General features: G+C 42.6%; 1 protein-coding gene and 1 pseudogene across 2 annotated transcripts in view; one reads left to right on the top strand and one right to left on the bottom strand.

Annotated features, from left to right (window-relative positions):
• Positions 1-1217: 1217 nt before the first annotated feature.
• On the bottom strand, positions 1218-2392 carry LOC116652545 (annotated as a pseudogene).
• Positions 2393-13090: 10698 nt separating this feature from the next.
• The window catches only part of BNC2 (basonuclin 2), a 370614-nt gene continuing 366878 nt past the window's right edge, over positions 13091-16826 (top strand). Inside the window, exons 1-2 of one of the 2 annotated variants that reach the window (XM_032441224.1) lie at positions 13091-13437; positions 14341-14531. In XM_032441224.1, the coding sequence (XP_032297115.1) occupies positions 14529-14531 (3 nt within the window). In that variant the 5' untranslated portion in view covers positions 13091-13437; positions 14341-14528. The remainder of the gene's footprint in view (positions 13438-14340; positions 14532-16826) is intronic. The other variant, XM_032441223.1, reaches the window with a different exon arrangement.

Raw genomic sequence — 16826 nt, 5'->3', positions numbered from 1 at the left:
AGAATCATCCTGCCCTCTGTCCAAATATTATTGCTTCTGGAAAATACAGTGATTTAAGAAATCCCCACTCTGGCTATGACTTAAGTATCATGTGTTAGTTCTGGGTCAGCCTAATATCTTTACTGTGTTCAGTGCTCTGAAAGACAGCGCAATAGATTTGAATTTGATTCCCTGCTCTTTCCTACTAGACCAGAGTTACATCCACAGATCTCTGCAGATGCACAGCAGGTAACACTGAACTTAGGATGATTTTACAAAAATAATATTGCATGAAATATCAAGAAAAAAAATAAAATCAAGCATCAAATGTATGTTTTCTAAAATATTTACTGCTTTTACTAATGTTAAGCTCTACAAACCCTGAGTAGCTCTTAGATTCTAGTTTTCAAAGAAGAATGTTCAAGTCTTCACTGATTTGTTGCAGTAGCTGAACAGTGGTCTGTTTGTAAGCCTACAGATGAATCTGAACTGACTAGCTTTTCAGAACACAGGCTAATTCTGCAACGCGTTTCCAGAGTCATGTAAACAGCATGTACTAGCATCGTAATCAATAGCATCTCTGCTGTTTTTGCATCTGAGATAGTGATCTTAGTACCAGCGGTGTCACAACTGCTTGAATAGCTGTGCCTGGAAACACATGGCATTGCTTACTGGAAAACAGGTATTTTGACAATGATAAAATTGATCAGTGACAACTTCAGTGACAGAGTAGATTATTTATATGCTTAAAAATTATGAATAGCAATTGGCTGGAAGAAGTTAATAAAATTCTATGGAGAGGGTTCAAATTGCTTTTGCTGAACTGAAATCAAATACTATTTTGATCTGTTGTTAAGAACTTTGTATATAAAGCACAGGATGTGATTCCCCTATGATCATATGGATCATATGAGTTTCCAGCTAGTGAACTACTTGCAAATCAGTCCAATGAACTTGGTGATATTTGTGGTAAGTTGAGGACCACTCAGGGAAGAGGAACAAGAGTGGTGATAATTTTCAGAAATGCAACCTCTGAGGAGTGCTTAAAGGAAAAGGTGTAGTTGGGTCTATGGAGGAGGCAGAAGAAGGATATAATAAAGGTCTTCCAAAGACAAAAAGTCTGCTGTGTGTTCTGTTTAGGTCAAGGCAAGAAATAATCCTTTTATTTATGGAGAAAAAAACAAAACAAAACAAAAAACTTTGTTTATCTATTAGGAAGATGGAGCATCTAGCAGGGTTCATGAATATAAACTGGAAGGCCTTGTATCCTTAGATTTCTGACCTTCAGTACCTTCTATGCTGTCCTGAATTTGTGAATGAGTGGTGACTAGGCTGAAGAAAGAGTCTTCTTTGCAAACTACAATGTCCAGGTTTTATGAATTCAGAAGAACTCTGACCTACTCCTCAAAACAGGTGAAGCACTGCTTTCATGGCTATTTTCAGTAAATACCAGGGTACATTTTCTTATTGTCTTATCTGTTCAAAGTCTGTTTCTGAAAACAGCGCAATGAGAATTCCACCTTTATCAGAAAGAGACAGAGAAACACAGTCCCGGGAATCATGTCAACCAGTGCTTGTTTTTTTGATGTAATATGTATAACCATTAGCAGTCACCTTAAGCTATTCATTAAGTTTCTTAGGAAAGCTGGACTGTCATCTAGTATAAAACACTATGGTACACGTATAGCTCTTCAAGGCATTCGAGTTCTCTTTACTCACGAAGTCAAGTTGCAACCCTTGGTATGTTTCTTCAACTGCATGTAATCTTCTGTATCTATTTAGCTCAAAGTGCTTGTGGATGCTGACAGGCAGAACTCTCATGAATATGGTTTATTCCCTCTATGTATGGAACTGTGTCTTACCATGCTTGCAAAATACAACAAGGATGCAGAACCTGCATTTGTAGAGCTTGTACACAGTATGCATGTATGCATGATTTAGTATATAGGATAAGCTAATGCAGAAGTAATCAAACTGAAGATATTGCTAAGGTGCTCTCTCCTTACATCCCTTCATGTGATGAATAAAAGTCCTAGGGATTAATGGCCAAAACCCCTCAATGTCTGCAGGAAAAGATATCTGTTATGTCCAAGATGTGAAGTTTGTCTCAATTTCGATGAAATATTTCCTGTATTTTCTTTCTTTTTTTGTTTTCCCTGATCTTCTTTATTCAGTTCTTTGCCTAACTCATCTAGCATTCATTCTGTTTGTCCTTACTTTCTGCGAATTACTCAACTTTTTATGAAACTTCATCTGGTTCTTCAGGATGACAGAAGAGATCGTTTCACAGAAGCAGCATTTTTTAACATTATTTGTATATATTTTTCTTAACTTTTTGAGCTGAATGGACATATGTCTTCAGAAGTGCAGAGCGTTTACATACAGAATTAGAAAACTTGCATTTCATTATTATTTTTTTTCACGCTAATTTATACAGTAGTACTTCATTCCACAGAAAGGGAAGGACTGATCTCCAAGTTCCCTACATCTTTTAGCAATTCTTCTGAAGTAGGAGAGCATCTATTAATAAACACATTAGAATGACTAGGGGTAAGTTCTTGTTATTGCAAACCCTATTGCAAAACAGAACTTGAGTTTCATCTCCAAATTTGCTCCTCTTATTTTTGTTGTTAGCTTCATTTTTTTCCATTCTGTGAAGAATCAATACCTTCCACTTTAATAATTATACCCATCTCCTTGTGTATTTCTGCTTGTCTGTCTTTCTTAACATCAGAAAGTACACCTGTAACATTGGCAAGTTCCTCCTCATCTTTGCACATTGCTATTAAAGTTGATGTCAACTGTCTGCAGGTGTTGATGGTCTTATCTCTACCCTCACTGTCAGCAGCAGAGAGAAGAGGAATCTTCTGCAAACTGTCATTATCATCATATTCTATCCAGTTACTTGTTTCACTTATCTCTGCAGTCTGCTTTGCAAAGTAATGCTGGCAACACATCATTTTGACTGCGCTTATCCTTGCTTGCATCACACCGATCAGTTAAGGTTTATTTTGAATTGTTACACTCTCCATCGTATTTGAAAAGTCACAGCTGCCACGTGAAGTACACAGTGAGAGGAAAATGGGAAACATCACTCTCATTTTTAAGCAAAGGGAGAAAGGAAGACCCAGTGAACTAGAGGCTGATGAGCCTTATGTTTGTGCCTGGGAAGATCATGGAACAGATCCTCCTGAAAGAGATGTTAGAGACACTTGCAGGGTAAGGAGATGATCTGAAATAGCCAGCATGGCTTCACAAAGCTTACTTTGTGCCTCACCAGACTAGTGGTCTTCTGCAATGGAGTGGCAGAGCAACTGATGTCAAATACCTGGACTTCTGCAAAGCCTTTGATATGGTCCTACACTGTATTTTTACCTCTAAATTAGAGAGAGATGAATTTGAAGGCTGAACTGTTCAGCGGGTAAAGAATTGGTTGGATCGTCACAGCCAGAGAGTCATGATCAGTGAATCTATGAGGAAGCTGGCAGCAAGTGATGTCCCAAATGGGCCTGTGTTGAGACCAGTGCTTTTTAACATTTTTATCAATGACACAGACAGTGGAATTGAGTGCAACATTAACAAGTTTGCTGATGACACCAAGCCGAGCGGTGCAATTTATATGACAGAACGGTGCCATCCAAGGGGACCTGAACAAACTTGAGAAGTGGGCCCACATTTGATTCAACAAGTTCAAGTGCAAGGTTGGACTTGGGTCAAGGCAATCCTAGATATGAGTACTGGGTGGAAGAGGAACTCCTTGAAAGCCACACTGCAGTAAAGAACTTGGGTATCCTGTTGGGTGAACAGCTTAACATGAGCCATCAGTGTGTGAAGGCAACCCAGCACCCTGGGCTGCATCAAAAGAGTGGCCAATGGAGTAAGGGAGATGATTTTCCCTCTCTGCTCTTCCCTTGAGTGACCACATCTGGGACACTGCATTCAGACCTGTGGCACACAGCACAATAAAGATGTTGGCACAGATCCACAAGACCACCACTAAGATTATCAAAGGGCTGGAAACACCTCTCCTATGAGGAAAAGTGGAAGGAGCTGGGCTTGCTTAGCTTGGAGAAGACATGAATCTGGAGTGACCTCACTGCAGCCTTCCAGTACTTGAAGGAAGCTTATAAGCAAGAATAAGAGTGACTTCTGACACAGTTAATAATGATGGGACAAGGGCTTTAAGGTAAGAGAGAAATTTATGTTAGATGCTAGAAAAACTTCTTTACTCAGGGGGTTGTGAGGCACTGGAACAGGTTTCCTGATAATACTGATTGAATGCAGAGCCTAAATTATTGTCCTAGCCCTCATAACAATACTATAAAGGGCTTTGAAGCCTGGAAGTTAATAAAATTCTCTTGTATAAGGGAAATTCAGGGTGAAGTATTATGAAAGCTAGAAGTGGCCCATTATGAATTTGTTTTGATGCCTCTCTGTTAGAAAATGGCATATTCTTAGCTAGTTGCACTCCTGATAAACAGCATTTTCCTCTGGAGTCTGGAAAAATGTATCCACTGGTATGCTTCTACAATAGATTTCTGGAATAAATGCCTCCTAAAACTATGCATGGAGGACTAGATGTCTGTGTGTTTCCTCAGCAGAAGTGCAGCACTTCAATTAAAGATCATCCTTCTTTTCAGGTATAGGATTTCTTTTAGCTCACCTTTTTATGCTGAGATTTCAGTTTGATCTGCATCTCTTGCAAAGTGCTAAGCTAGGTTTGTGTGCATGTTTGCCTTTAAAGGAATAAAAACACAAGTAAATGATGAGGAATTACTTTTTGTCTTTTAAGAGAAATAAGTGGAATGAGTTAGTGAATTCAGCTTCTTTTTAAAAACGTAGCTTGGATTACATTTCAACCATTCTTTAAACTTTTAAAAGAAGAAAAATAAGTGGAGAAAAGAATTCATATGGAAACTCCAACCTATCCTATATTATTAAGGACTGAAATAGGAAACAGCACAGACTAAAACGCTTGGATTTACCACCAAAAGCCCACAACACTGTATGTGCCAGGCATATGTTTCTGAAGATTCAGTTAATTTTATGACTACTATGTTGTAGACTATGGTGTAGTAATGCTGATATTTTATTTGCTTGTAATGGCATTGAACTGAAGATGACAAATAACTGTTGCTGACACCTTGATTTTGTAAGAGTTGTCACAGTTCTTATCTCCTACCTTGTGGCATCTCTCCTTCATTAGTAATATATCTGCTTTGCAATCAATGTCCAACCTTGTCTGGGCCACATTGAGTGAAGAGGCATTATCTCAGGCCACATACACAAAGGTCATTCTGAAAGAAATACCCCCTATCTATTTTCATGGGAACTACAACTGACACAAAGAACATAACAATACTATTTGATAGAAAAAATTCTCACCTACAGATCATTTCTTTTTGATACAGAAATGCTATTACCACTTCACTGTGTTCACCATCCACAGTCTGGCCTTCCAAAACATTTCGCACACACCACTGAATGTCAGTAGGTGCCGTTTTTTTCTGCATGGAGAAATTCAGTGCCACACTTTTGATTTAAAAGCACTTCATGTCAGATGTCATTCTGTCAGAGTGCCCCTCTGCTGCCATCTGTCATGGCATCAACATGTAAAGGAATAGTGGTGGGATGGTTCAGCCTCTACTGCCATACTGCCAACATCCACCTCTGACATTGTGGGCCAACATCATAAAATAGGATGCATTACTTTCAGAGCAGCTCTCATAAAGTATATGATATAGTTAATGCTTATAAGCAAAAAAACCCCAAAACAACAAAAACAAACAAACAAACAAACAAAAACCCAACCTTATTTAAATCTTTCATATTTTTATTATATTAAAAAAGAGAGAACAAGAAATACTACCTCACAAAACTAGTGGGATACGTGACCTTATGTTTGCAAAACTAGAGAATCAGTCCCTGGTTTGATGGCAGTGGCTGCAGTTCTCAGTGAGCTCTCAAGGTGTTCATCAGAGATTTGTGATGAAATTTTACTACTCCTGTGCTTCATCTTTGACAACAGTTGTACACAAAGGTATGTATTGTCAAAAAACAATTACACAAATAAGGTGTGACTGTGAAGTGAGGAATGTTTTTCTCTGGTAAGAGAGGGCTTATAAAAGTAAAGAGACATGGTCAGATTTTTGAGTTGAATGTCTGATTGCAACTCTAAGAATGGGAGAAAGGATGAAGTTTTTATCTTGGCTGAAAATGGAGTTGCAAATATACCAAAAAATGATGTTTTTTTTTCAGCAGTCTTGAAACATATTCTCAAATTCCTTTATCAGAATGGAAAGCATGGATTTCAGTGTTAATAGAACACCACTGTTTGTTTGCTAGTGAATGATAAGGTGCACTCTCAGGCTGGGCCAGGCCACCTGGCAGGACAGAGGCACAGCTGCCACCACAATGGCATGGGGCAGGGGGTGGCCACAGTGCAAGCTGTGCCAGGCTGCATGCAGCCTGTGGGCTATGGGTTGGATATGTCTGTACTTTGCTACCACTGCAATACCTATTAATCAAGTAGAAGAAACCTGACCTCATCACACTGATCTGTGGTAAAAGGTTGCTGTCTTGGTCTTGGGCAAGTTGCAAAGTTGTTTTTCAGTTGTTTTATTCTACTGTAACAATTATTATTCAGTCTTGAAGATTTTCAGAGATAGAACAGATTAAATGATGGTGACCCGATCATAAAGGCAATCATTTTTCAGAGCACTAGTACCTATTATTTCACATAGACATTTTGCTTGTACACAGTGTACTGATTTGCAGAATTCATACTCTAGAGGATATAAGCATGTGCACCAAGTATTCAGAAATAGATGGTCAGATATGAGTGTTCACCATACAGAGGATAATTTTATAAATAGTTACTCAGAAGTCACAAACTCAGCGTCACAGACCAAGAGTACTCTCAGGACAGTATTAAACAAGTTTCCTGCATTCCTTCATGCAGTAAATTCCTATGTCTCCTCTTTAGAGCCACTGACTTTTCATCCTCATATAGCTCTGCTATAACTGAGGAAGGTATTTGGTAACAGTACTAGAAGGTGGATTCCAGAAACTCTTTGATTTGATATTTATGAATTAACTTTCAAAGTAAAAAAACACATTTTCTGTCCTTAAAATCAAATAAAATTAAAGGCTCTCCCACCCTACAAAGTAGAAACTCAAAAACTAGAAGAGTTATGAATGCTGAAAGATATACATTTGAATTGACTCTGAAACGTAATGAAGATTTAAAAAGTACCCTTTAGCCAGCAGTTTGTTATTTCCCTTTTACTCACTCCATACGTATAAATATATATGTACATACATGCACACATATAAATGGGGTCAATTTTGTATGATTATTTCAGAAAAAAACAACCTGGACTACCACAAATGTGGTGAGATTGGTCCAAGAAACAAGACCAGCTCTTTGGATGTGAAATTAGAATAACTGAAAGTGAGGCACACCAAAGAAGGCAAGGAAGGAAACTCGGGAGTTGTATCCTGATATCACTGTTAAGTTCAAACATTATTTCACTTATGATCCAGTGGGAGAATTGCATGAAATAAAAAATTGCTTTTAAAAAGAAAGCAGCTTTTGGACACTGTATTTTCATTTCCTACTTTCTCCAGTCCCCAGATGTTAACTAATGCCTGTACTGAAGTGCGTATCGTGTTTTTACAATTGCTCCTGATCACAATGTGTGGATGCTCTCAGCAAAGTATTTGTACTAAAGTGCAGTGAGAATAGCTCTTGGACTGCAAAGCTTAGAACCAAGCTCAAGTTCAAACAAGACTGATTGTGCTTTTGCAGTTGGGACAGCTGAATTCTCTGATAAAAGAGGTCAAGACGTAAAAAAGTAGATCACTGGAAAGAAGACAAATGTCAGGTCCTCAGTTCTTCCATTTTCTTTTCTTTGTCTTGACACAAACACCTAATGGCATTCTAATATCTGCAGCAATAATAAAAGAGGTGATAGAAAATGAAGAAGTTATGATACATGAGGAGTCACTAATACACGTTTTTTAAAGCTAGTTTTTATGTTCTCTGTGATATTCAGCTTAGTTTGTCCTGTCCATTTCAAGCCTCCCTTTGAGCAATGTGTAAACAGAAGAAAAACCATTCTACTATAAGTGGCAGTCATCTTTCAAGACAGGACATAGCATATTTTGTGCCTTGCCCGGCAGAATTACATTTGACACTTGTTGCTTTTAAGACACTGAGTCACCAATCAGTATCAGCTGTGACTGAGGCATTTTATTTGTTAGAACTCATTTGTGAAAACAAACTCAGTGCAAAAATGTTTGTTGTAAGATACCACGATAAAAGAAGCAAAACCCATTAACAACTAACACAGGAGACTAAAGCAGTTAAACTGGATTTAAAGAAAGAGAAAGAGAGAGAGACTTTCCCATCATGCTTCCAAAAAAATCTCTCCAAGGCAATCACTTTTGACTGGAATAGTATAATGAAAACAAATGGTAACACACTAAGAGAACTGCAAAACACTGAGATTCACTGGGGAAAAATACCCTCAAGTGTTATATGAGATAAGCTGAGACATGTTCCAGAATGCATATAGAACACTATGTGTGGTCTCTGGCTAGCAATTACAAAGCTATAGTGAAAAAAAATAAAAAATGGACAGAGAGAGATTGGAAGTCACAACAGAGGAATAAGAAGCTACAGTTTAGAGAAATCTTAAATGTCAAAGTGTGCACTCACTGAAGATGACTATAGAGCTAGCAAAGAGATTCAAAATAGACACTTTGACTTCCTACACTATTTCAGGAAAGTCACTTTAACATTGTGCTCCTTACTCTCTTCGTCTCTGAAGTGTCTTAAACTGTTTTGGTTCTTTGCTCATGTTTAAAACCATCTAACGCCCTTTACCAAAGCTGTTGGAGAGCTACAAAAAACTTCTGAATCTATATCTTTTCATATATCAGAGGAGTTAAGTTCAATTGAGCTCATAAAGTACTGGAAGCGCATCTGTCTTTAAGAAAACCTGGTAATGCATTTGGGAAAGTTTGGGATAAATCAAACTGTGTGGCACCAACTTCTGAGAGTTAGAAGAGGTTGAGTGCAGAGGATATTTTACCAAGAATTACCGTAAAGCACAGTGGAGTAGAACAGAGTAGAATAGAATACAGAAGTCCTGCAACAAATGAACAAACAAAGCTTTTTTCATCTCCAAAAATCACTGCTATGACAAGGAGGATCCAGCAATACTTCAAGTTTTAGAAAAACTTGGAATCAACTTCAGTATTGCAAATCTGTTGCAAATCTGAAACTTGACATATCTCCATGAACTTCAAACAAACACAGGGGTAAAAAATGTACATATTTAGACATAAAGGAATGTTGTCACTAGAAATGTCTACACAGTGTGAATTTGGACAGTTCATGTGATGAGTGCACAGTGCTGAAATTATATGATCATGTGCAGTTTCCTCCCTGCAAGACCTGTTTGTGTCAAACAGAGTAGGTGATGTTCTCTAAATGAAAATGTGTGTCTGCATAATAAATGAAGCTTCTTTCCTAAGGTTCCTGCTTAATCTACTGTAGATGTATTAAGGAATGTGATGAATGAGATAGGAAAGAAAGACAGAGCCACTGTGAAAGCAGACGAAGCAGTTAAATTCCACACTGGAGAATTATGTTTGTGTTTTTTTCATTTATTCATTGTAACCAAAATTTTTACAGTTTTTCACTAGTTCTTCAAGTCTTAACTCCAGTCTCAATGGCCCGCACATAAGTATAGGTGAAATACTCCAGAAGTAGTATAAGCTTATCCTTGACGCACCATCGATACCAGGTCAAATGTCAAAATACTGCTCTAAAATATGAGTAAATAATAGTTTTCCAAGGAAAGAACTGGAGCCTAACTTAAATAAATGCAGATATGTTTTCCTAATTCGAGTTTTTAAAGGTTGAAGTTCTACCAAATCCAACAGATTAACTAGCATGAAAACTCAAATAAAAGAGGGTTTAAAAGGAAATATAATAGAAGGAAAAAAAAACCAAAAACCCCAAAAAAACCCAAAAGATAAGAAGGGGAAAGACAAATCTCTACTAAGGAGTAAGAGCCCACCATTTGAGTATCTCATGCTATAAGCTATTCTAACTACTGCTATTCTACCCATTAATACTCAACATAGAAACTATATCTAACTGTTGAGCATGCCTATGCATGCTACAGCCATATTTCTTAATAAAATGAACAGTCACATTAAGATTTCATAATGGCACCTACTGACATCTACATTTTCTGTAGAAATGTTCTTCCTCACATGGCAACACATAAACCAAAGATTTTGGTTAGATGTGTGTATCTTTACAGGGCACTGGTGTCTTATGTCCTACCTCCGCTCTGCTTTTTGAATGCACCATGTGGACTGCTCCTACAGGTCTGCAGCAAGGACAGAATATTCATGTGAACCATACATTCATCAGTAGGAAGGAAAATTAAGACTGCAGATAAATACCACACTCCAGATATATCAAAATTCAGATGACTTATCCTTCCATTCCTTTCAAGCTGCAGTTCCTGCTCAGACTGCATTTCAAACTTATATTTCAGTACTCCAATCTGGAAAGACAAAATAAAAGTGAAGAAAAATATTTTTCAGAAACATTTTGTTCATGTTAATTAATCTCAGGTCAGTGAAAACTACTATAAGCACAATCATATTCACTGCTGGTTTTGAAGGAAGACTACGGCAAAAAATTGTTTGCTGTATAGGATAGATATTCTTGATTAAGCTGAAATCATTAGTCACTGCTTTCTTCAGAAAGAAACGTCATTAGTCTAAAGAACAAGGATAAGATTAGGCTTTGCTTATATGTTATGAAACCTCACACAAGATCTGCAACATTCAGGATAATGAGACACTTGAAGGAATCAGGAGGCAGACACAGCTTGGGTCCTTACACAGTCCTAAGAGATGTTAATCGAACAACAAGTTCATGATTTCTTGTAAAACCTGTGGTGTTTGCTAAACTCGCAGTAAAAACAGCATTATAAAGAAAGTCTTTGAGCAGGTGAATGGCACACTAACAAGGGCTTCATCTTCCTAGGTTTATTTCAACATACCACGTGGAAAGTAAGAAGTGATTGCAAATTTACAGTACTTACTGTTGTCTATGTGCTCAAAATTGTGATTCTAAAAGATGGAAACTTTCTGGAAAGCGTGGTGCTTGCTCAGTCTGAAGCCTAATGATGATGTATATTCAAATGTCACCAGTTAGCTATTGTGCTGCTGATCCTTTGAGCAGAAATGTCTTATTCCACGGTGTTTATCCTGTAATCCCACACTGTCAGGCCAAGAATCAGAACTCCCAACAGCCAACTTGCCTCCAGCTATTTTACCTCTTCAGCAGCTTTCAAGAGGCTGTAATATACTGTCAATACAAAAGCCACTGGCTTATTGACAGGTAGAGGGAAAAAAAGGAAATTTAGAAAAGCTGAATTACATATCAAGCAAGACAGTAGAGTTTTCATTAGTTTTCGTACAAAAATACCTAAAATATTTAAAACAAAGAAAAAAGCGAATGAATTAGAAGGCAATTACATTTAACAGGTTCTTAATTTGAAATGTTAGGTCAGAGCTTAATTTTGGTAGTGCATTGTGCAGGCTATTATCACTATCACCTATGGTTTTAATGAATATAGCACAATCTCTACCACATGTCTTGCCCCAGCTGAAAATAACCTCACTTTTCCAAAGCGATAAGGGAAGCTTGTTTTATATTTAATGGTGTGGCTGTCTACCTACCACAGGCCATTTCTTGAGTAAAGCTGCGACTCTTCCTAGCCTTGGCTAAAGATGAGCGCACTGATGGGCACCGCAGCCTATTCCAAAGGCCGTGCCTTTGTGAAGTTCACAGCATCTTACTGCATCGAGCTGTTTTGGACCCTCCTCGCGTGAAGATACACACAAGTGAACCTGTGCGGGCTCCCACCACTAGGGGGCTGTGTGAACACGGTGTTCTGGCGAGGTCTTGGCCCTCGCTGGTTCAAAAGGGCAAACCGAAGCGCGGTGAACAGTGATTCCGAAATAACTCGGTTCCATTTCTCTCTCCCCTCTGACAGAAAATGCGTCAAGTGATGGCTTAACCATCCCTATGCCTTTTTTTTTTTTTTTTCTTTAGAATAACCATACATTACTCACTGTTTTACTTGGTCATAAGTACGTCTAAAAAAAAGAAAAAAAGAAAAAAAAAACCCACACACCCTAATAAAAATCCTTTTTGAGTCATTGTCTGAGCCCACTGTAAGACACTCTCTGCAGATCAAGGATCAAAACTAATCCCGGAGTTGGACAACACAAGACCTGCCACAAGTTGGTGTGCATTGCACCTGATGAAGATATCTGGGTAAAACCCAGGAAACAGAGCGAGCTTTCCATATGTACAGGGAGATAAGCGTGAGATGAATCCCGCCTGTCGTGGTGAAAACCCAGTTCAGGCGGCAATCCGGGTCGGCCACTCTTCTCTCCCGGGGCAGCCGCAGGAAAGCCACAATCGGCACAGACAGCGGCACGGACCGCTGCCCTCCTAACTCGGCCATTCGCAAGGAGTGCCCGATGCGACACGTGCGGGCTGTGCGGCCGTGGGCCACCGCCGTGAAGAGCGGCGCGGAGCACGGCCTGCCCCGCACACCTGCCCCGTCTCCTCGGCTGCTGCGGTGCCCGCTGGCTCCGCGCCGCCACTGACACGGTGAGACGGGAAGGGAGAACGTCCCAACAGCCGCTCGGTATCTCAGCGCCGTCCGGCCACGCGGACGCGCTTCCACCTGAAGAACGTTCTACGTCCTCTTTTTAAGATCCAGTGCTAACCCTGCATTTACACAGACCGGAGAAAGGACGGCTCGCAGCCCTCGGGCCGGCCATCCCGGCTTGTCCCTGAGCCCCGCGTGCCTCCCCCCTCTCCAGGCCTCCCGCGCGGCGCAACGCCTCCCAGCCGCCCCGAGAGCGGGGCCACGCGGCAGCGCCACGGCCGTGACCGCGGGAGGCCGCCGGGAGGGGCCGCAGCACCCAGCACACCCAGCACACCCAGCAGCCGGCGGGAGGCGGGCGGCGCGCGGTGCGTGTGCGGCGGCTGCGCTCCCGCCCCCCCTTCCCGCCCCTGCCCGCGCCCGTTATGTGCCGGCGCGCCCAGGGCCGCAGCGGCCGCGTTCCCCCGGCACGGCCGGGGCAGGGACTCGCTCGGTTTGGCTCCGTGTCACACACAGATGTGACTCTTGTCCGTTCCCTGCGAATTGTACGACCGTGACGGCTCACCTCCTCCCGCCTCCCTCCACCCCCACCGCGGCACAAAAAAAAAAAAAGCCAAAAAAAAAAAAAAAAAGCCAAAAAAAAAAACCTAACAAACCCACCCCTTTGACAAAAATCTCCTCAGATCCCACACCGAGCAGCAGCAGCCGCCGCAGCACAGCCCGGGAGCGGATGGAGCAATGGGTGGGGAGCGGGAACCCGGCGCCGCCAGCCCCAACTTTCCCCCTGCCTAACTTTTCGCTTCCCTTCTAACGCTCCGCGCGGCTCTCCCTCTCTTCCCCTCCGCCGGGCTCGGGTGACTCCACGCCGCTCTCCGCTCGCTCGGAGCTCATAAAGAAGCGCCGAAGCGGCGGGCGGGAGCGCGGCCGGGGCGAGCGAGCAGCGGAGCGGGAAGGCAGAGCGGGAGGGGAGGGGAGGAGAAGGGAGGGGGAGGCCGGGCCGCACTCGCCACGAAGTTGGCGGCGGATGCCGGGCGCGTTTGACAGCTGGGCGCGGGCGGGCTCTGCGGCCCCGGCTGGCACGGAAAGTTCGGAGGGGAGGAGGCGGCGAGGGGGCTCCTTCCCCCGCCGCGCTCTCCCCTGCCTCCCGCTCCGCCGCCCTTGCCCGGGAGCAATAAAAAGCGGCGCGGGGGTTCCGCTGCCCTCGCGGCCCCGCTCGCAGCCTCCCCCGCCGCCTCCCCTTTCCCCTTCCCCAGCCCGACACCAAACCAACCTGTGGAGGCTGTGACCCGGACCTGGGTCCCTCCTCCCATCACTTCCAGCTCTCTCCGCTGGAAGCTTTACCCCTCTCTCTGCCTCTCTGCCGCTTGGGTTGAACTTTTGGGGGCTGAAGTTTTGGAAGAGTCCGAAGGAGAGGGAAAGAGACTCTCATTTCTGCTGCTTTTCTTTCTTTTTTTTTCTTTCTTTTTTTTTTTTTTTTTTTTTGGTGGAGGGGGAGGGGGGAGAAACAGCAACAACAACACCCCCCCTCCAAAACAACAACAACAACAACAACAAAACAACCAACCCCCCCCCCGAAAAAAAAAAAAACCAACAAAAAAAAACACCCTCTCGTTTTTGTTTTTGAAACCTCGCTATATTTTTTTAGTCCAAACCACCTGAAGGTGTGAGGGTGAGAGACAGAGAGGAAAGCGGGGAGGACGAAGGGGAGAAAGGAGAGACGGAGAGAGGGAGAGTGGAGAGGCGCTGAGTCCCGAGGCAGCAGGAAGGGTGCAGGCACTGCCGCTGAGAGGAGATCGAGAGACAGGGGGTGCACTTGACAACCAGCATGCAGAGATGGTAAGAAGTTTCCAGCAGCCTTTTCGTTTTCATTCTAGCCTTTGCTTTGGTTTGATGCGATGAATCAATGGTGCAGCAACACCAGCAGCCCCGCTCGCGGTCCGCTGTTTCACTCCACACAAACCAGCGGCCGGGCAGGGAGGGAGGAGGGGGTAATAAATAAATAAGTCAGCCCCGTGCTGCGTGGATTGGGGGAGAAAATGACTTAGAGGCTGTGCTTAAACTTCCAGAGAGTTTGGGGGGTTGCAATGGGATGGCCACATGCTTCTTACCGCCTCCTTCTCCCCGCTGAAGGCACGGGGATAGTTCTTTTTTTTTTTTCTTTTTTCTTTTTTTAATGTGTGTGAAGGGAGGGAGAGTGAAGGTGGAGTGGTGCTGAGTGGGGCGTGCGGTGCACTGATCCTTTCCGGACACCACCTTCTGCTCGGAAACGAGCGGGGTTTGCTCACAGCGGAAAGGTAACCCCCGAGAGCGGGGAAAGGAGCCGCGCGTTGGCGTGCGAAGCATCGCCCGGGGCAGGAGGCAGAGGCGCGACCCCCCTCCCCGCAGCCTTTGTTGTGCATGAGCCCGCAGCGCGCCGCTCCGTCCCCGCGCCCGCTGCCGAGGGAGGGGGCAGCCCCGGCCCAACTTCCCCCAAGTTTTCGTGCGTGCTTCGCGTGCTTGTGCAAATGCACCTCTTGTGTTGCAGCAGGGCTTTTGCGAAGGAGGGCTGGGGCTTCCGCGGCCTCTTAGTTTAAAAATAAAAAGGCGAAATGATTGGGGACCTCGTTTGGCTGGAGTCCTCTCATCTGGGCTTTGATGTGAAGATAGGTTAAACAGCTGCGAAGAGCAAACACGTCTAAAGAGCCGTGACTCCTCTGACGTGCGTAGCGATAACCGCTCGTACGAGCAAGTGGACTGACCTCGGCGGGTGATGAGCGGTGCTCAGCCCGCACTCAGCGGAGTGGTGCGTTCCCAATTGCTGCTGGATTACTTCCCTGCTTCAGTCAGCGTCTGTCACCTCACTTCGGGGATGTTACGTATTTGCCTTGTGTGTCTCTCGCATGTACGTCTGCTTGTGCGCACGCACACAAAGTTACACGTACAGAATAATATACATATATATGCATATATGTATCGTGTCTACATACATAGGTGCATGTATACATGGCAGTTAGACTATAGAGATAACCTATGCCTCCGTGTGAATGGAGAGCTTGAGATGCAGGGTTTGTATTTTTCCCTTCTCTCCCTAACATGACATGTCTTGTTTCAGTGATCAAAGCCTCAATTGGAGTGTAGAAGATGCAACTGTCAAATGTAGGCAACAATAAGAAAAAAAAAAAAAGAAAGAAAAAAAAAAGGAAAAAAAAAAAGAAAAGGGAGGGGGAAAAAGCAGCATGTGCCCAGGACTGTGGTTACAGTAACGCTGACAGAAATTAAAGTGGTTTTGAAAGCAGCATGCGATTTATGATGGTTCCCATTTACCCTAGAGTCAAGCTGTTGTAAAATTGATGCACAAAAGACATCATGTAATAATCCGGTGTACCCAGGATTAAAGTGGCAACGAGTGTCTTTTTGTGTGTGCGTCTGGCCAACAGTCAAAATGGTTTGAAGCAATTTTTAAGTAACAAGTCAAAGCAGAGTATTACGTATTTCTTTTCTTAACCCGTCCGTTAGCTGTGCATGTTGGAGTCTTTTTAGGTGGAAGTGGACTTTTCTTTCTCGTTATCTTCCATTTCGCCTCTCCATACAACCCACCTCCGTAGACAGGAATTTTAAAATGGGGTAGCATTTTTGTCATACATTCAGAGCACAAATGCTCGCAGTGTAATTACTGAGTTCATTTCAGACAGTAATATTTGATAAGCCCGATCAGCAGATCAGTGCAAGAATACAGAGTTCCTGTAAAAGTATGTGGAACGTTCCATGCCCTTAAAAATTGCAGGAATTTTTAATCTGAAATTTAATGGGGCATATGAGCTGTCTGATACGCTGCAGTTTCATTTTAAGCTGTCCGGTATTAATGAACCATCCAACTGTGTATGTCTTCTGCCCTGAGTTCCTAAATCATGTGAATGAAAACATACATATGTATATTTATATTTATATATGTATATTTCACTAAATATTTTAAGTGGTCCATCTTTATATGATGCAGATGGAAGAAAAGCTCAACACAAATGATGTGCTAATTATATAGTAAACTCATAGTAAAACTTGGGAATGTGAAAGTGTTCCTGAAACGTGTACATCTTGTGCATGTATTAGGGAAGGCCTGGTACACTACTCTGTAAAAGCGCAACACCAGCATTG

This window comes from Coturnix japonica, chromosome Z, assembly GCF_001577835.2.
Source record: "Coturnix japonica isolate 7356 chromosome Z, Coturnix japonica 2.1, whole genome shotgun sequence".
Classification (NCBI taxonomy): domain Eukaryota; kingdom Metazoa; phylum Chordata; class Aves; order Galliformes; family Phasianidae; genus Coturnix; species Coturnix japonica.
This window is presented reverse-complemented; position numbering and strand designations above follow the sequence as displayed.